The sequence below is a fragment of the Narcine bancroftii genome, chromosome 4, assembly GCF_036971445.1.
Source record: "Narcine bancroftii isolate sNarBan1 chromosome 4, sNarBan1.hap1, whole genome shotgun sequence".
In the NCBI taxonomy this organism is placed as follows: domain Eukaryota; kingdom Metazoa; phylum Chordata; class Chondrichthyes; order Torpediniformes; family Narcinidae; genus Narcine; species Narcine bancroftii.
This window is the reverse complement of record NC_091472.1, coordinates 27515604-27536082: the sequence shown is the minus strand read 5'-3', so window position 1 is coordinate 27536082 and position 20479 is coordinate 27515604. Positions and strand designations below refer to the sequence as shown.

General features: G+C 41.0%; 1 protein-coding gene across 1 annotated transcript in view; it reads right to left on the bottom strand.

Moving 5' to 3' along the window:
- The window catches only part of ryr2a (ryanodine receptor 2a (cardiac)), a 612110-nt gene that overhangs the window by 238594 nt on the left and 353037 nt on the right, over positions 1-20479 (bottom strand). The window contains exons 53-59 of the mRNA XM_069936123.1: positions 18198-18276; positions 16172-16261; positions 11216-11353; positions 9316-9393; positions 7277-7352; positions 5332-5455; positions 3898-4013 (exon numbers count right to left, since the gene is read on the bottom strand). Coding sequence (XP_069792224.1) covers positions 3898-4013; positions 5332-5455; positions 7277-7352; positions 9316-9393; positions 11216-11353; positions 16172-16261; positions 18198-18276 — 701 coding nt within the window. The remainder of the gene's footprint in view (positions 1-3897; positions 4014-5331; positions 5456-7276; positions 7353-9315; positions 9394-11215; positions 11354-16171; positions 16262-18197; positions 18277-20479) is intronic.

Sequence of the window (20479 nt, the reverse complement as noted above, 5' to 3'; positions counted from 1 at the left end):
GCATACTGGGCTTGAGTAACGCCTCCATCCTTGTTTGTAAGTTAATAAAATTGTTGTGTAGATGAAAGCTCACACTCGACTGGAAGGAAAACTAGCAAATTTTTTAACTTACAATACAGGTAGGGTTCATGAACAAGCTTCAGAGGGGTTCTGGGTTTAGGCGGGAAACCAGGGTTATATACGGGCCCTCAGGGGAGGAGCCGGGAGGCGGGACCAGTCGTCAGTACAGGACACTTCTAATGAATCCCAGTTCACTACACACTGTTGGAGGTCTAGAGTCTTTCCATTTGAATAATATGGCTCTTCTTGCCAACAATGCAGAGAAGGCCACAACCCGCTGCACAGGTACAGAAAAACTCCCTACATCTAGGTCAATAACCCCAAAGAGAGCAGTTATTGGATTGGGTCGTAGCTCCACCTGAAATGCAGTTGAAAAGATATTAAAACAATCTTTCCAATAGATTTCTAAAGATGGACAAGACCAAAACATATGTGGTATGTAGCAATATCAGATTTGCATCAGTCACAATTAAGATTTATATTAGAAAAGATACAAGCCGCCTTATCTTTGGACATGTGAACACAATACATCATTTTGAATTGGATTAATGAATGTCAGATACATATTCAGCAGTTTAAGAATCTTGTCACATAGATCCTCCAATAAGGGTCTTGCAAGTTCCAATTTCCAAGCCTTTTTAAGATTATTGTGAAGTACTGGATGTAATTTCAATAATCTATCACATATAATTCCAATTAATCCTTTCTGAGAAGGATTCAATTGAAAAATATTATCAACTAGATTTGGTGGATATAAACAATGGAAACTCCGGTAATATGGTATTTAAGAAATTTCTAATCAGTAAATATCTAAAAAAATAAGAAAATTTGATAAGTCATATTTACAAAAAGACATTAAACAACATTCCTTAAATAAATTTGCAAAAGAAATAATATCTTTGATTTTCCATATAGAGAAGGATTGATCAATTATTGGTGGCAGAAAAATTATGAGATAGTATGAGATAAAACAAAATTATTTTTAAATTTAAAAATTTCCTAAATTGGAAGTAGATTTGCAATATATGTTTGAGTATTGGATTAGATATATCCTTACTGATTTTGGAAAAACTGAATGGAAGAGAGGTACCCAATAAACAGGCCACTGAATACTGCTGTATACATTTCAATTCTAAATCTGTCCATAATGGACAATCCAATTTGTCAGAATAAAAACTCCATAAATTTAGATAAACATTAATAGCCCAGTAACAAAATCTAGACTTAGGTGGGATTTTTCAATTTTTGTAAATGGAATTTACTAATTCTAGAGTTTTTGTTCTTCCAAATAAAGGAAGAAACTTTTGAGTTAATACTGGAAACAGATATAAAAACTTAGGTAATATTATCATTTTAACTGCATTAATACAACCTATTAAAGATAATGATAAAGGAGACTATCTAGAAAAAGACAACCTTATATTCTTGAATAGAGGAGTAAAATTGTGTTTATATAACTCTTTAAATTGTTTAGTAATTTTAACCCCTAAGTGTGTGAAATTATCTCTGACAATCATTAATGGAACTTGAGGGTGGATAGGGACCTGTGCATTAATTGGAAAAAGTTTATTTTATGAAGGTTTAATTTATACCCAGAGAAAGAGCTGAATTGAGAAATCACGGAGAACATAGCTGGGATAGATGCTTTCAAGAAGTTCCTGCAAAACAACAATGTTTGGTACATATTATCTCCACCCTACCATCCAAGTCTGCTTCATTCAGACTTTTAAGCAGGCAAAGAGTTCATTAAAAACATCATGTAATCATAAAATCACAGATTTTCTTTTATCATACTCCACTACAAAATGCACACCGGCAGAATTGATGTTTGGACGCAACTTGAGAACCCAACTTGCTGCGGTGCACCCAAACATCGGTCTTCGTATTCAGCAGTCAATATTCCCAAGTAAGCCAACAAGATCTTGAGAGATCGTACAAGTATTGGTATGATATTACAGGGAGTATAAAGAAACATAGGTAAGAAGCATGCTTCTCAAGAAACTTAGTCCATGTTCATATTCTGTACTAGTGGGTGACAAGATATGAAAATGACACCACGACCAGGTAAGAGCAATACAGGACCTCATTTCAGTGCCGATTTCAGATGATCCCCCAACATTCTGCCTTTAGCACAACCTGACTTTGCTGCCTTATGAATAGCCCATTATCATTAGCGGCTGGACAGGGGCAAGATCCCATCCAAGCACCAGACACATAGCCAGAAGTGTCAGCCAGAGATGTGAGGTTACGTGTTCCAGCAAAGTTGGAAGTTGGTACTCCAGTGCTCTTCATCTCCGAGAAGACCCAAGAGAGAAAAATACCCTCCAGCACATCTCAAAAATTATGTGCCATGGCTTAAAAGACTTTGTGTGTTTTCCAAGTTTAATGCATTTTCAAGTTAGATTGCTTGGAACTTCCAGTTAAAATTATTAGTTGAAATGGTGTTGAAGTGGTGCTTCAGTGGTGTTGAAGTGGTGTTGAAGTAGTGTTGGAAGTGGTGTTGAAGTGGTGCTTCAGTGGTGTTGAAGTGGTGCTTCAGTGGTGTTGAAGTGGTGTTGAAGTGGTGCTTGAGTGGTGTTAAAGTGGTGTTGAAGTGGTGTTGAAGTGGTGTTGAAGTGGTGTTGAAGTGGTGCTTCAGTGGTGTTGAAGTGGTGTTGAAGTAGTGCTTCAATGGTGTTAAAGTGGTGTTGAAGTGGTGTTGAAGTGGTGTTGAAGTGGTGCTTCAGTGGTGTTGAAGTGGTGTTGAAGTAGTGCTTCAGTGGTGTTAAAGTGGTGTTGAAGTGGTGTTGAAGTAGTGTTAAAGTGGTGCTTCAGTGGTGTTAAAGTGGTGTTGAAGTGGTGTTGAAGTGGTGTTGAAGTGGTGCTTCAGTGGTGTTGAAGTGGTGTTGAAGTAGTGCTTCAGTGGTGTTAAAGTGGTGTTGAAGTGGTGTTGAAGTAGTGTTAAAGTGGTGCTTCAGTGGTGTTAAAGTGGTGTTGAAGTGGTGCTTCAGTTTCACTGCAGTCTCCACAAGTGTTAACATATATACATTAAACTGTATGTGGTGATATTATCACTACTATAGCCGCACTCTTACCGGCTTACTGCAGGTAGGCAACCTGGGAGCCGGCCCCATCACATCGGCTATCAACCACCAGACTTGAGCCGGCCCCTTCCTAAACCAGTCGGGCATGTGGAACCAGAGGCAGAACAGACCTGGTGTTCAACTCTAAGCTGATTAAAGCCTGCAGTAGTCTTCTCAAGTTTTTATGTTTGCTTGCTGCACCACAGCACACCGTTATTTGGAAGAAACCACAATTTTATTTTGTGGGTGAAGAGTGTTAAGGGAACGCGCATGTCCATGTGACGTTATAAGTTAAATTTGACATGTACGTTCAGTTAGACGCAATCTTGAACAGAATTAAAGAGTGATCACAGTTCCTATTGTGTGAGACTATTCTTTAGAGTAAATACACAACAGAAAGACAGTCATGCAGATAGGAAGGGCTTTGAAAGATGTGGACCAAATATAGGCAAATGGAACAAGCTCAGAATGCCAACTTGGATAGCATGCCAAAGGCCCTGTTCTGTGCTCTAAGACTCAATAACTCCACGAGTGACATGACTGCATTATCACAACCGTCCCACCTTTTCACGACCACAAATTCTGACACCTGCATTTTAAATATGTGACATATTTAATTAGTTATTGGAATTTAAATTCCCCGGCTGCTGTTGAGAGATCTAAACCAGACAGATCTTTCGTCTAAGAGCCTGGTCATTGACAGTGGAACTAATCACGATGTCACCATTTCCATTTGGAACCTAATACACTTATAAGCTGGAAATGTGCACTTTACCAAACTGCAGTATGTACTCATGAGCCTGGTCAAAGTATTTGATGAGATGCTGGAGAAAGCTGTAGGCAAATCTCTTTTCAATGGAAGGGGTATCCAGTTCCATGTCCTTTAATCCCCTGGAGGATAAAAAAGATTACAGTTAGAAAATTCCTTCTTTGTAGAAAAACTGGTCATTTAAAATGCTCACCTCCTGAACAGAAGAATTACTCACTTCAGAAGAAACACTGAAAGTAATTAAATTCTCTGTGGTTGGATAAGATTGTGTCCATAAAGGAATGTAACTTAAAGGAGATCAGTGCTGGCAAACTGCCTCAGACTGACAATGTTCCTCCAAATCCCATCATATTCCCCACACTCCTGCATTCTGACAGCAATGTTCTCCCCATTTCAATCTGTTGAACCAAAACTGCCCTCAAGGTGGTTGTAGGAATTTCAGACCAATAACCACCATTTGGCAAAAGACATAGATGTGGAATTAGGTTGTTCGGCCGATCAAAACCAACCTGACATTCCATCATGGCTGATAGTAAAGGATTTACATTCCTTTTCAACCTCTTTCTGCTACCTTCTCCCCATAACCCCTGGTTCCCTTCCTCATTAAGAACCTATCTAGCCCTGTCTTAAATACGCCCAATGACGTGTCCTCAAAAGCCATCCGTGGCAATGAGTTCCATTGATTCACCAACATCTGGGTAAAGAAATTCCTCACTTCTGTTCTAAAGGGACGTTTTTGTATTCCATGCCCTCTGGTCTCAGACTTCCTCCAATGTAGGAAATATTCTCTCCATGTCCACACTGTCCAGGCACTTCCCACTATTTCAAACAGCCAACCTGCTCCTCAACACATGGTCCAACTTACTACACACCTCCCAGACTGGACTGGCAAGTCACACTTCCATTATGAAACATGGGCACCAACCAACCACTGATCATGATAGACATCCCAAAGCTCATCCTGGGTTGAAATATGAAACAATGAACCAGAATTAGACCATTCAGCCTATCGAGTCTGCTCTGCTATTTGAATCATGGCTGATGTATTTTTCCTCTCTTGCCCATTCTCATACCTTCTCCCTGTCTCCTTTGACACCCTTACTCATCAAAATTATAACAACCCCCACTTTAAATTGACCCAATGTATTGAATCCATTGATCCCAATAGAATAAACAGTTAAAGAAGGAAGAGTGCAAAATTGATGGGATAAAATGGCCCCAGTCTTCCCAATATTTAGGGGTGAAATTTTCTCTCACTTGGATGCCTAACAAGTGGAGAGATCAATTGGATTTATGAGCATTAATTTGACAACTTAAATGTCAAGCTTGGAGATGTTTCTTTTTTTAAAATTGTAATATTGTTTGGGTATTACCACTTTGCACATGAACTGCGTTGATTACTATTGATTACTACAGCTGTCCTTGTGCTGCTCCTCGTACCTTGAAACTGCGTAGCCATTGATCTGCAAAAACTTGAGTATTTCCTGTGCTTTCTCCCGGTCTTTGGCTTTCTCTTTGGCTGTCAGCGTGTCATAGGGTACCAGCAACGGGTGGTTTCCTCCTCCTTCACATCAAGCAATGAGCAGAGGGATCACAAATTGTAAATTTGCAAAAGAAACATCTTACGCCCCCAACATTTTTCCATTCCAAAATGAAATATGGAAAACTTAATGAAGAGCAAGAACTTCCATTGAAGGTGAACTAATAAACAAAGTACAGTAAAACCCCTGGTATCTGGCATCTAAGGGGATTGGTAGATGCCAGATAAGTGAATTTTCTGGTTGCTTGAGATTGTGTTGCATGAATGGCGAACAACCAGCGCATTGTTTACCTATTTATTTTCAGCAATTTATTTACCTGTTCCTGCTGGAATTCCAGATAACAGAGAATTTATGGTAATAGGGAACACAGAGACACAGCCATGTCAGGAGTGTGGTTTCAAACTGTAAATTCTCCATTACACTTCATGGCTCCATCATGGAGAGAGCAGAGAGCAAAAGTTCCTTGCTGAGCATATTAGTACAACTTATCCTGGATCCACAACACCTCCACATTAGTCAGGAAGGCGCAGTGTCTCCCCTTCCTAAGGAGGGTGAGGAGGGCAAGGCTACCGGCCCCCATCTTGACATCACTTTTCAGGAGAACCATTGAGAGTGTACTGTCTGGCTACATCATTGCATGGTAGCTGTAAAGCTTCGGACCATAAGTCCAAAAAGAGGGTTATCAAAATGGCTGAGAAGATTACTGGGGGTCATTGACGACTTCTAAAGCTTAAATAAGGCTCAACAAATTATTAAGGGCGTTTTCCATCCAGCACACAATATCTTTGACCCACAACCATCAAGAAGGAGGTACAGGAGCATCAAAATCAAGACTGCCAGGCTGGGAAATACAGCTTCTTCCTGCAGGTTGTGAGATTGATAGACAGTATCCTGTAAATGAGTAAATCATCCCAACATATATCTATTTTAAATTATATATTGATTATAATGTTCTGCACATTGTGTGTATGTGTGTGCACTGTCGTCTGGAGAAATGATGTTTTGTCAGGTTGTATATGTGTAGTCAGATGAGACTACACTTGAACCACAATAACTGGAGAATAAAAATAACTTGAAAACAAAATTAGGTCACACTAATTGCACTAAACCCAAAAGCAAAAAATATTTGAGATGCATCATGAGCTGAAGCAGCAGGCCAAATGTCCCTTCAAGAAATGTTAGAATCATGTTTTTTTCTATTAAAATCACTAAAAATATTTTTAAAAGAAAAAAAGAGAAATGTTTGCCTTCTAACTTTTTTACATTCTGGTTATTCCTCTATTGTACAGAAAATCAGAATACAGTAAAATCTCTGTTTTCCAGAATTCAAGCAAACTGCAGCCTCAAGCAACAGGCAAAGAAATCATGGAAAATAAATTGGTAAGAAATACGTAAGTTTAAAATGGCACCCCCTAGTGGTCAATTCACCCCAAGCGATCAATACACCAGGCAAACAACACTCAATCTCAAACAATCAGAAAATTCACTTATCCGGCATCTACTAATAGGTGCCGGGTACCAGGGCTTTTAGGGTATTTCAATTACAATAACCCAGCTTGTTTTCCTTTGACCAGGATTTTGCAGGCAATAATTAGATGATAATGTTAGAGTGGCCTTTCCCATCTGATCAAAACCTGCTGCAAACTGACAGATCACATTTAATAAGAAACTGCAAATTTTGCATTCAATGTCAAAGTGTACAAGATGGTCCATACACCCTGCCGCAGATTTTGACAAAACAACTGTTCATTTAAAACAATTGAAATAAGATCTAAGACATTAAAGTCCTGTCAAATCCAATAAAACTAGCAGTGACCTCATGATAATACAACATACATCATTACCTTTAACTTCCAGTTCATTTTTCTTTTTCTTTGCCCAAATGTTGTGATAGTTTTCAGCTAGAAGCTCTGCCATTGCCTACATAAATGATGAATAAACATTCATAGATATCACGACTTTTAATGGTAAACATCATGATTGATTTCTGGAGTGATGGAAATTGAAATATTGGAGTGAAACATGCAAGCCTTCAGACATTGATTGTACTAGAAACACAAAAATGCTGCAGGAACTCAGCAGGTCTTGCCCATAGAAGGTAACGTTCTAAAACTCAGACCTCAGCCCCTCTCCAAGGTATTAGCAAAAAGCATGCATGCCCCTGCTTTTCAAGAAAATATTGATCATTAGTAACCATAATCCCACTGCCCAGAAAATGAATATTGCCTCTTTATGATGCATATAAGCTCTATGCTGCAAGTCTCATTGCCATCATGGTCAGTCATTGGATTATAAATACGTTAACGCAATTCCTTCATGGAGTGGTAGGAGAGGGAGAATGATGATTGGGTTGCCCATCGGGGTGGGAAGTGTAAAGTAAGATAAGTAGGCTCAATGATGAAGGAAGGAAGAATTATGATTGGCCGTTGGAAATTGGTAAAAGTGAGACTCAGGAGATCAGAAGGAACTGGTTTGGCTGGAGGAACCAGGGTGAAATTTGGGCAAGGCAATCAGTAAGGGAAGATGGGAGATCATCAAGGAAATGGACAGTTGGGATCGAAGATCTGAGTGGGTGGGGTTGGTCTGCACTGGACAGAAGATTTGTGAGCAGAGTCCAGAAAGGAGTGTGAGCCATGATGCGAGTTCTGACCAGAGGTTAGGGAACTGTGGAACTGTAGGTAAAGCTATGGCACAGGTACAAATTTAATTTCAAGATGACCTATTAAAGTGGGTCCCCAGCACCATACTTCATGGCCTTGTATCTTTAGACCAAGACAGGGATTCAACAGGGAATAAAGGGTTCACTGAATGAAAAGTCATGATATGGATGGTTTTCTCAGAACACTATTGCTTTGTAAAGCAGGGTTGGGGATATCTCAAGGAATGCATCCCTGTCCATTTAGAAAGCTGAGGAGTGATCTGATCATAATATGTGTGCGATAAAAGATCTGGATGAAGTGCAGGACATCTAGAGTGATAGGGTGATTAAAGTTGAGAGCAGGGAGGTCCTGCTGCAACTGTACAGGGTACTGGTGAGGCTGCACCTGGAGTACCTTGTGCAATTCTGGTCTCCTGGCTTGAGAAAAGACAAAATGGTTTTGGAAGCCAGTGCCGAGCAGGTTCACCATATTGATTCTGGAAAATGAAGAGAGATTGAGTAGCCTGGGACTGAATTCAATCAAGATTAGAAGGGCGATGGGGGAATAAAAATTATGAAAGGAATAGATTAGATAGAAGCAATGAGGTTGTTTCCACTGGCAGGTGAGATTAGAACTAGGGGGCCATAGATACGGAGGCGTAGATTTAAAATAGAGATGAGGAGGAACTACTTCTCCCAGAGAGAAGAGAATGTGTGGAATTCTTTGCACAAGGAAGCCTCATGAAATGTATTTAAGACGCAGAGAGGTTTTTGAATGATAAGGATATCAAGGGTTATGGGGTACAGGCTAGTAACTGGAGCTGAGTCCACAGCCCAATGAGCCATGATCTGGTTGAATTACCAGAGCAGGCTCGATGGGCCCAATGGCCATCCTTGCTCCTGTTTCTCTTGATTTTCTGCACAGTTAGAGAAGCACTCAGTGGAATCGATGGAGAGAGGTGATTTCTTCATCGAGACGTCTTGACAAATGTCAATCTTCTGGTCAGTGGGAAATAAGAGCAGGTTTTGGGACTTGGAGATTAGTGCCAATTTCTGGAAGAAAAATGTATCCAACCGCTCATTCAGTGGTGAGGTGGGTGAAACGGCCTTTCGCTAAACTGTGTGTTTTTAATAAAACCTGTGAATGAATGAGTTGAAGCTGATCTGGAAAAGCCAAGATCAAAAGCAGGAGTTCTTCAGTGTAACTGCAATGGCACACAACTAATGTCAGCAGGTTGAACTTACATGCAGGTCCCTGGACAGGGTGACGTTGCTCATATCAGTTGGCCGAGGGCTGTAACCATGCGCAGAATCTATTGAAACCTGGGCAGCAAGCACAAACACACTTAGGTACAAAAGAGTGGGCACATGTTACTATCCAGGGCATCAATTGCACAAAAGACAAAGTATGGGGGAAAGTCAAGTTCCATTTCTTCTATCCTTTCTACACCATTTTAGATAAAATCCTTTTTTGGCTCTTCAGAAACCCAATGCCCAGCGCATTTATCCAGTTTTATTTGAATAAACCATTCTGACTTCAGATTTGTTTAACTGCCTTCTGGTCCCCGAAAAGTCCCATTCTGTTGTACAAATAAATGGTCCTGGGGGTGACACAGAGAAGCAAGCAAGGCTACCGCAAGCATTGATTGGAGCCATGGGCTGGATCCGCAGCAGCTCCTGCTTCAACGATTACTATTTTCTGCTGGTGAGAACAGTTTATCCACAAGAGTCCTGGTATCTGTGAGGATATCCAGCTCGTGGGTTAGCAGTACAGTGGAATTTGACAGCAGATGGTAAATGACCCGTGGTAAATGAGAGAAGGGAAAACCATGCTGGTTATATGATCCCTTGTAATGGGGGAATATTCTGTGGCCATGATGGGGGTCAGCAGTCTGTGCCTGCAATGGGGAAAGATGTGGGGGGGGAACTCTGTCTGTGATGGGGGAGGGGAGTCTCTGTGTATGATGGGGAGTGAGGAGCCTCTATCTGTGATGGGAGAGAGGAGATATTGTTTATGATGGAGGAGGAGGGCAGTTTGTGTTGGACAAGGGAGGGGGTAAGCAGGTAATGAGGAGCAAGCAGTGCTGGTGATGGGAAGACTGCTTGGTGAAGAGAGGACAACCTATGCTGGTGACGAGTGAGGGGGAGTGTTTGCGATGGACGGAGGTCTGTGCTGGTGATGTAATGAATGTTCTCCAAGAGGGAATAGCATTCTGCTTCGCTTTTAACTTGAAATAATTGAAAACAAATCAGAAATTGAAAGCTAGCCTTAATTTGTATATCCAATTAGTTGAAGTCTCAAGTTCCCAGTGATTTCAGAAAGACTTTTAAATCCACTGGATAACACAACAGTGGCGCTAGGAGGAACAGAAACTGAAGGCTTAAGTATGAATTGAACTGATTGTTGACTTCAGGAAAGGAAAACCAGAGGTGTACGATCCAGGGTTCAGAGGTGAAGAGGGTGAGCAAATTTAAGTTCTTGGGAGTCACTATCCCAGGGATCTTTCCTGGACCCAACATACTAATAGCATCATGAAGAAAGCACATCAACATCTCTACTTCCTCAGGAGTTTATGGAGGTTTGGTATGACGTCGGAAACCCTGATAAATTTCTACAGAGGCATAGTGGAAAGTGTGCTGACTGGCTGCATTATTGTCTAGTGTGAGGAGACCAATACCTCTGAACATAAAGCCCTGGAAAAGGTAATGGGAACAGCCCAGGACATCACAGGCAAAACCCTTCCCACCATTCAGAACATCTGCAGGGAACGCTGCTGTCGGAGAACAGCAGCAATCATCAAAGATTCACATCACCCACCATCAGGAATCAGATATAGCAAAAGACTCACAACACCAGGTTCAGGAACAGCTGCTGCCCCTCCACCTTCAGACTCCTCAACAACAAACTCAATCAAGAACTCATTTAAGGATTCTTACTTTTGCAGTTTACTGTTTTATTTTTCTCTCCCTGTATTGAACAGTTTGTTAACATTTCTTTATTAGTTTACATGCGTACGTGAGCAGCTTTTTTTTGCACTACCAATAAGTGGTAATTCTGCCTCACTCAGAGGAAAAAGAATCTCAGGGTCATACATGACGTCATGTATGTACTCTGACAATAAATCTGAAAAAAAAAACTCCTTACCTGACTCGACTGAGATATTCGCCGTGTTCTATGATGTAATGCCATGGATTCTCCTTCTCGAGTTCGTTCTATTGTCCAACTCCAAGCAACCATCGTTTTCAGAGACTCCTTTATGGGCCAACGATACACTTCCTTGTCCTGGAAAATAATCAGAAAAATGGCTAATTTTTCATTTATGTCTGCGGATAAAGGATTATTTGGGGCAGGATTTAGAAGGATTTGGAAAAGTACAGTCTTATTCGGGATAGTTTTCATGTAAGGGGTATGTGTAGATTTGGAATTGCCTGGCCCACAGAAGACAGTGGGTGATAGCTGATGAAGTGTATTCTGACTTAGGTTAAATGACTAGTAGTCTCTCCAAAGATCTTTCATGGCATCCCTAGTCTTTATGATCTTTATAAGTGACTTGGATGAGTAAGTGAAAAGGTAGGTTAGTAAGTTTGTAGATGATACAAAGGCTGGTGGTGATATGGATAGCATAGAAATGGGCAGAGAAATGGCAGATGGAGTTCAAACAAAAAAAATGGAACAATGCACTTTGAAATATCAAACTCGAAGGTGGTATATATGCTTAATGGCAGAATTTTTGACAGTGTGTTGCAACATAGGAATTTTGGGATTCAGGTCCATCAATCCCTCAAAGTTTCTGCACAAGTTGATAGTGTAGTTAAGAAGGTAAATGGTTTGTTGGGCCACACTTCATTTCTGGTCATGATAGGAATGATGTCAAAGCTTGAAAGAAAGTGAAGAGGAGAGTTACCACGATACTGCCTGGATTGAAGAATATGTCTTATGAGGAAAGGTTGTGGGAGCTTCAGCTTTTCTCTTTGGAGTGAAGAAGGATGAGAGATGAATTAATAGAGTTGTATAAGATTTTGAACAGCATAGAAGGGACAACCACATTTTTCCCTGGGCGGCAATGGCCAATACTGGAGGTGGAAAGTTTAGGAAATTTTGTCTGAGGTAGATTTTCTTGACAGAAAGTGATGGGCACTGGAATGGAATGCTGGGGCTGGTGGTGGAAGCGGTCGCAATAGGTACATTTAAAAGAGAGTAGGCACGTGGATATAACTCAAATGGGAGATTACAGACTGTGAGGGAGGGAGGGAGGGGTGAGATTGATCATAGAGTAGGTTATATACATAACATTTTGGGCTGAAGCGCCTGTACTGTGCTGATCTGTTCTATGTCAACAGTGGCAGTTGGAAGCTAAAATTATCAATTTTGAGTCATGATCTGGATGCATATTATACCACAGAATACATAGCAGATGATACCACATTTATAAATAGAAATAAAATTAATTGGATCTCCCGTATTGTGTACATATTTGAGGCCCCATGAATTGAAAGGCAGCACCAAAGGTAATCCCATGTTTTGGGATTAGGGATGGTGCAGGCACAGATGCTCAGTGAGATGCCACAATTGATCTATTAACTCCCTTGTCAGTTCAGAGATGCTGGAAACTTGATAGAAGCTGGAGGGACTCAGCAGGTCAGGCAGTATCCATGCAGAGAAACAATCTGTCAACATTTCAGGTTGGAATCTTGTATCAAGGGTTAGTTATTGGTCTGACCATTGTCACCTGTTGACATTGGCAGCACCAAGTGGGCAATACTCCCATTCTCCCTGCAGTTTTTTTTTTTCTGGAAGATGTGGGGTGAGGGCTGTATTAAAGTCAGAGACAGGTATGTTCCTGTTCAATGGAAAGAGAGAGTATCAAAGGTGGGTAGTAAAGAGTGAAAGCACGAAGGTACATTACTCCCTAGCCATACCCTCCACAGACCAGTTTCCGTTCTCTGGGTTTGCTATTTTGCTCTGCAACCTACAACAGCATGCCTGGAGCTGCAAACATGCCCACTCACCAACCCCTGGGTGTCACCACCAGCCAACACACCCCCAGACAATGGCACAAGGAAATGGTGCACAGGGATCTCAAAGGTGCAGCAGGAGTGGAAGTGTAGAGAGGAATTGGGAGGCAGAGGGAAGGAAGATACCCAGAGGAAGATGAGGAAGCTGATGCAGAGTAGGAAGGAAATGTGGATGGAGGAGGGTGGAACATTGCAAGAGAGAGGGAGACGCCCGAGTGAGGGGTCAAGGGAGGGCATCTGAGGAACACACAGGGAACAGAGTGAAGGATGAAATTCAGAGAATAAAGAGAATGGAGGTGGAAAGTGTCAAGGAGAGGGTGAGTGCAGTGGAGGGACAAAGCCTGAGATCAGCAGACTCTGCTGGACACACACGGAAGCACACACATATGCACACACACACAAGCACGCACTCACACAAACATGTGCACACTTGCCGTGCACTCACACGCGCTCGCACACATTCACACACATGCTTGCGTGCATGCGCCCGCGTGTGCACACACACACACATGCTTGCGTGCATGCGCCCGCGTGCGCACACACACACACACACACACACACACACACACACACACACACACACACACACACACAGAGTTGTATGAATGCATGTATTCCCAACAGACATCATCCTACATTTCCACCATCAAGCAGAGGCAAATTCCGCGACATCAGAACATTCATGAACAATTCTAATACCCTTAAAACATCTCTCCTCTACTCTAGCCCAAGAACCCAGACAAATGAAGCTCTCAGAAGAGTAATACCCAAGTGTGTGAAGAAACTCAGCAGGTCAGGCAGCATCCATAGGAAGTAAAGGGTAGCCAGCGTTTCGGGCCTGCGGCCTTCATCAGGTGTAAGCAAAAGTAGACAAGTGCCTGAATAAAAAGATTAGTGAGGGGGTGGTGGTAAGAGGGATGGAGCCAACGTAGTGGGAGGAGCATATGTAAGAGATCATAGGTGGATACAGTGGGAAGGTAGAAGAGAAAAATGCTGAGAAATGATGGGGAGGGGGTAGCTCTCAGAGGAGGGAAACGGAAGAGAATGGGGAGCTAGATGAAAGGAGACAGAGAGATAGGGAAAAAGAGAGACACATGGGAAGGATGTAATGGAAATTGGAGAAGTTAATGTTAATGCCATGTGGTTGGAAGGTGTTGTAAGCAGACTGTTGAGCTTTCTTCTAAGATTTGAGAAAAAGAGGAGCAATACCACAGTCCAATTATCTTGGGTCCTGAAGAGACCACAGCTGGGTGCAGGTCTGGTCTCCCATCTAAAGCATTATTGGTGTAATTGATAGGTTGATGTGATAGTTCAATGGATTGATTCTTAAAGTGATGGGTTTGTTGCAGGAGGAGAGTTTAAACAGGCCTCAACCTTTTGAGATTGGTAGAAAATGTGATTAATTCATTTAAATTTACAAAATTCTCATCAAATGTAAAATTCATACTTGGTGGAACGTTCTGTTGGATACTTGAATGGTGCTTCACCTGGCAAAGAGTTCTCAACCCACGGCTCACACTATCAGAATAAATAATCGATATTTGGTACAGAGTTTAGAAGATATTTTCCCCCTAGAGGATAGCGAACCTTTGGAATTGCTTCAAGAGGGGAAAAAGGGGCAGTGGACACAAGAAGTGCTGAGGTTGAATCATTCAATATATTCGAGGCACAGGTCAAAGCCTTTTTTTAGTATTAAGTAAACAAAGAGCTATGGGGTTCGTGCAGATAAGTGGCACTAAGATAAAATATCAGCCGCTTCACACTGTGCAGTTTTGGTCACCTTATCTAAGGAAGGATGTTCTTGCAATGGAGGGAGTGCAGAGGCGATTCACCAGGCTGATACCTGGAATGGCAGGAATGACTTATGAGGAAAGATTGCGCAAATTGGGATTGTACTCGCTGGAGTTTAGAAGATTGAGAGGGGATCTCATAGAGACCTATAAAATTCTGGCAGGACTGGACAGAATGGATGCAGATGGGATGTTACCAATGATGGGGAAATCCAGAACCCGGGGCCATGGTTTGAGGATAATAGGCAAACCATTTAGGACCGAGATGAGGAGGAATTTCTTGACCCAGAGGGTGGTGAATCTGTGGAATTCATTGCCACAGAGGGCAGTAGAGGCAGATTCATTAAATATATTTAAGAGGGAATTAGATCTATTTCTTCAGTATAAGGGTATTAAAGGTTACGGAGAGAAGGCGGGGACGGGGTACTGAACTTTAAGATCAGCCATGATCTCGTTGAATGGCGGAGCAGGCTCGAAGGGTCGAATGACCTATCTTCTATGTTTCTATGAATGGTGAAGCAGGCATGAGGAGTACTCCCACTTCTACTTCTTCTGTATATTCCCCACTTCATTAAGTCTCAAAGTTCACCAGGGAGGGTGGTTCAGATAACTTCTGCAGAGAAAACTTAAGGCAACATCATGGAACATAGAGGCTACCAGTGTCTAACGTCCATCAACATGGCTGTATCAGAAATGTAGACAAAACATATGGAAATATCCTTGACCAATTTCATGGACTGTCAAATACCATAATGCAATAGATGATGTAAATCTAAAGTTGAAACGGAACATGCTTGAAAAACACAGCAGGTTGGGTAGCAGATGTGGAAGGATGAAGAAAGTTAATGATTCAGCTCACTGAATTTATTTTGATGCAGGGTCATGGGTCTGAAACATTAAGTCTGAGTATTTCCAGTATTTTCTACTCGTACTTCATAGAAGCAGTGTGCAATGTCAAAGGCAAACAAGAGAGACTCCAAATGCTCGAAAACTGGAGCAATATAGGAAACGCTAGAGGAACTCAGCTGGATGGGCAAGACAATTAACGCACCAAACCGAAACTCTACGTCAGGGCTCACAGTCAATGCTTCATACCAAAACCTTTCATCGGGCTGCAATTTCAAAGCTCATTTTCGATATCAAATTGTTCATGATTCACTTTGCAAATTTACAGCAATAATCCTTTATGTTTTACTCTTTTTATTCAACTGACAGAAGGATCGCTTAATCATATTTGAGAATCTCCTTAGAAATAAAACTGAATGCATGAGATGAAAGATGGGTTTCCTACTCACCTTTTCAGACAGAAGTTTGAATGGTTTTAGCAAAGTATGAAGCTTGGCAATCTCGTTGTTAGCTTCACCGTACACCCATCCATTTGTAAACTGGAAAAAGAACAGCATCTGCTACAGTCCAGATAAAGTTGAAGATACTGGAATATGGTCATAATGTAGGCAGCAAATGGGATTAGCATCATGGTTGGCGTGGACGGGTTAGCTGAAGAGCCTCTTTTTGTACTGTAAAACTCTCCCTCTCCTTAACATTGCATGATGCCAGTTACAAATATTTCTGAAAGAGCATTCTGTGATTGTTCTTCGCTATTGAGTTCATTAACTACTGCTCTCAGCCACCTCAAGAAGTGGTAAGATCCAGATTTGCAGGCTAGGCATCAATATGGAATGATCATACTATTGTATGTGTGACGCAAGAAAGAGGTGGCAATTGAGAGGGAAGAGTAACGACAAGTGGTGGCAACGATGTGAATAGAGAGTTTTTATGAAAGAATATACAACGATAGGAATGTATGGACGTGATCTTAAGGGTGGAACAGTTTTTATTTTTTGTAAATCATTTATTGTGAATAAAGTCTATTCTCTTTCCAATATTTTTATTGAGTTTTTGATATGTTTATATATATATATAAAAATATAGATGTGTGTGTGTGTGTGTGTGTGTGTATATATTTTATATATATATATATATATATATATAGACACACATGCACACATATATTATCATACATAAGTAATAACAAGAATATATATCCAACAAAATAAATGTATATTAACAAATAACTGCAACTAACCTATAAAAGAGACAAATAAAATGTGTGTAAAACTCTTCCCTTAAGAAGTTATGATTAAACATATATGTTCCATTAATACAAGAAAGAAAGGACAACCAAACCGTAAAATGGGATCCAATAATCTTATAAATTCTGAAAATAATTATGGAAAGGGCCCCATAAATTTAAAAAAATTAAGGTTCATTACATTAGTAAGTAGGACATCTAATTTTTTCCAGAGTCAAGCATGCCATCATATCAGATTACTATTGAGTCGGTGTCAGAGGGACAGCGACCTTCCATCTCCTAAGTATAACTCTTCTGGCAATAAGAAGAGCAAAGGCAATGACATGGGATTGTAGCCCAGACACATTTAAATCAGCTGACTTGCTAATTCCAAATAGGGCAAGAAACGGACTAGGAACCAAATTAATATTAAGAACTTAAGACAAGGTATTTTCCCAATAATTGAAAAGCAAGGAACCTGACCAAAAAATGAATTCATGTACCTTCTTCAGTCTTACATCTATCACATTTTCATGAGGAATTAGAATAAAATTTAGCCAACTGAATTTTGAAAAAGCTTGATGTACTACTTTAAATTGCAATAATGAATGTCGGGTGCATAGAGAAGATGAATTTACCAATTTCAAGATAGAATCCCATGTAGCATCAGAAAATTCTTGCTGAAAATCTTACTCCCATCATTTCTTAGTCTTGTCCAGTCTATTCTTGGGGAGAATAGTTATGGGCCAGGAAACTTAACAATAGTTGAAAAAAAGACAACAGTAATTTTTCTCTCCAAGTGACTCAACGCAAGATATAGCTGAGTCACCTCTTACCAAGAAGTGGGCTGCCACTGGAGAGACCAAAGCAGATGCAAGTAGGATAAAACTTAACCAAAACCTATGTGTGGGAGATTTTTAAAAATGCTTCCCACTTGCTTGTGAAAAATAGCCTTCTTGGGTGGAATGTTCCTGTTACATAAAATTACATGTGGCTTAATGGGACCAAAATGAATTCAAGCTTTGCTCCAAAAATATACACTACTTAGATGAGCTGCAGCTTTCACAAGCATTCAGGTTCGCCCTGCAATCACTAACTCGCTGACCTCTGCTGAACTGCAATAGCAACACAGAGGACTGGGAAAAAAATGTACTATGATCCAAAGTGTCATCGAAACAAGGGCAAAAGGACAAGCTGCAAATCTTTATCATTATGAAACCAAGAATAAGAAAGAAAATAAATGGTCTTACCTTGTCCATTGTCCATTTATCGTGACTGTGTTCTGCATATTTATTGATGAAATAATCCAACTTTTCTGGAAGTGTTATACTGATAATGAAATTGAACAAACAAGATAGGTTATTCCCTGATATACTTTTATTTAATTTAAAAGTAATTCATTTGAAATTTGCAACAGCATTAATCAATCCAGTTTTTGACCTGGAATGGATGTTTATTATAGTGCCTTCCACTGCTGTTTCCTCTACAGGATGATGCACAGAATATTAAGTCATGGGTTCAGGACACGTGGCTTTATTTCTATTCATTTACATTGGGAAGGTAGAGATCAACACAAGTTCAATATGCCTGAACAAGTACAATGCTGTTAGATTCCATTCAAATTTATGGAAGGAGCAGATGCAGGTTCAGTGATTTGGAGAGCAAGCTTCTGGTGAAATCCTAAATTTAAAGGGGTACATATAATGCTTTGCATTATTTCCCAAGCTAAATTACTTCACTCTGAGCAGGAGAAAGTATTGCATCCTTCATTAACCTGTTTCTCAAAAATGTACTCTCAAAATCAGCCCTTGCACTTGATAATTGGAGCAGCTTTGTTGGGCTCATGGTGTGTTGACTTTATCGTGGCCCTTCAGTACTTACAGACTATCTGCAGAGTTGTGTAATCTCTACCTTTATGTTTATTCTTTAACAAAGAGACTCTGCACCATAGGACACCACCAAGCAATGTGTTGAGGTGCAGGGTGATACTGATCTGTCAGAGTGGATGTTACAATAATGTATCCCCTACCTGTTGGACACACTTCCTTCAAGGCTAGGCTATGTCACACACAGCTGGTGCAGCATGCTGGCAATACAACATGTTGACACTTCCATCCACATTACAGATTCAAAGAATCACTGCAGCCCAGGAGGCCTTTTGACCCAGTAATTCTGTCCAGTCCAACCTGTTCTCCTGCCCTTTCCCACAACCTTCCAAACTTGGACCATTCAATTCCCCATTGACAGGCCTTATTGTTTCCATCACCCTAATGTTGGGATAGTTCAGGATCACAAACAATCTGCAAAACAAAATGTCTCCCTTGGTTCACCTTTCCCATCCCCTCTACATCTGGTTGCATCTGCCCATTGTCCCTCTATTTGCTAGTTCCAGCTACCACCTGCCTACCTCTGTCTCACCCCTGCCTCTCATTCCTGCTTACTGCAATCTTCCCTCCGGACCCTCCATCCTGATGCAAATTTAACACAAAATTTCAACCATCTCTTGCCTCCACAGATGATGCTTAACCTGTGAGTTCCTCCAGCAGTTTAAGTTTTACAGTTATTTCATAAAGGAGAATGGGATAAGCCAAGTCATGGCTTTGTAGTGAAACATTATTAGAATTCTTGCTGGTCAAAAAAGCAGAAATCTCATCAGAGCCACAGAATCAATCAATTGACAAGCTTGGCTTTTGTAATATCCCTTTCTCCAGGGAGTTAAGTCCAAGATAGGCATCTCCCAAATAGACACAGCACAGACTTAAGAACCCATGTGGTATGTTTCCAGGGAATGTTTCCAGGGCTGTGGTTCCGGGAAAGTGGAAGGTGGAAGCAGTGGATTGGTGCAGAGCACCAAAAATGGGGAGAAAACCCCTCGTTGAGAAGAATCACAGGGGACAATCCTACAGGATGGTGACCACAGCAGCGAACCAGTGAGGGGATCGGCGGCTGAGGGACCCACACAAGCTGCGGGAGACGCAGTCAGGGGACCCACACGGGTTGCGGGATGCTGATGGCAAGAAGGGCTCTCGAAGGTCCTATCAGCGATTTGGATCTGGAGCTTAATGGATCGAACAGGAGTCTGGGTGGCTAGAGGCTACGGGAGTGCTAGAGTTGGGTCCACGGACATTCAATGATTTTGAAGGGACTCTCTTTTGCTTCTCTTTCTCTCTTACTGTAAGAGGTGCTGAGTAACATGATGGTGACTCTTTGTCTGTCTTACAGCAGGCAGAAGCCAATTTTCTGTTATATTATATGTTATGCAGTATTACATGACAATAAAGGAGTCGAATCTTGAAGTGTGGTATAAAAGCTTTAAGGATAAATTATGCTACTCTGGGTATTTCAAATTGACTTTACCAGAGTGAAAGATGAGTGCTTCTGACATTTTCAGTTGGGTCTCATAATTGACCCAATCATGAGTGCCCCACTGCAGGATATATCTAATACATACCTTGCAGTGGGGCACTCATGATTGTGTCAACTGTGAGACTACAATAGAACTCCCAGACTGATTCACCTCTTTGGAAGGAAT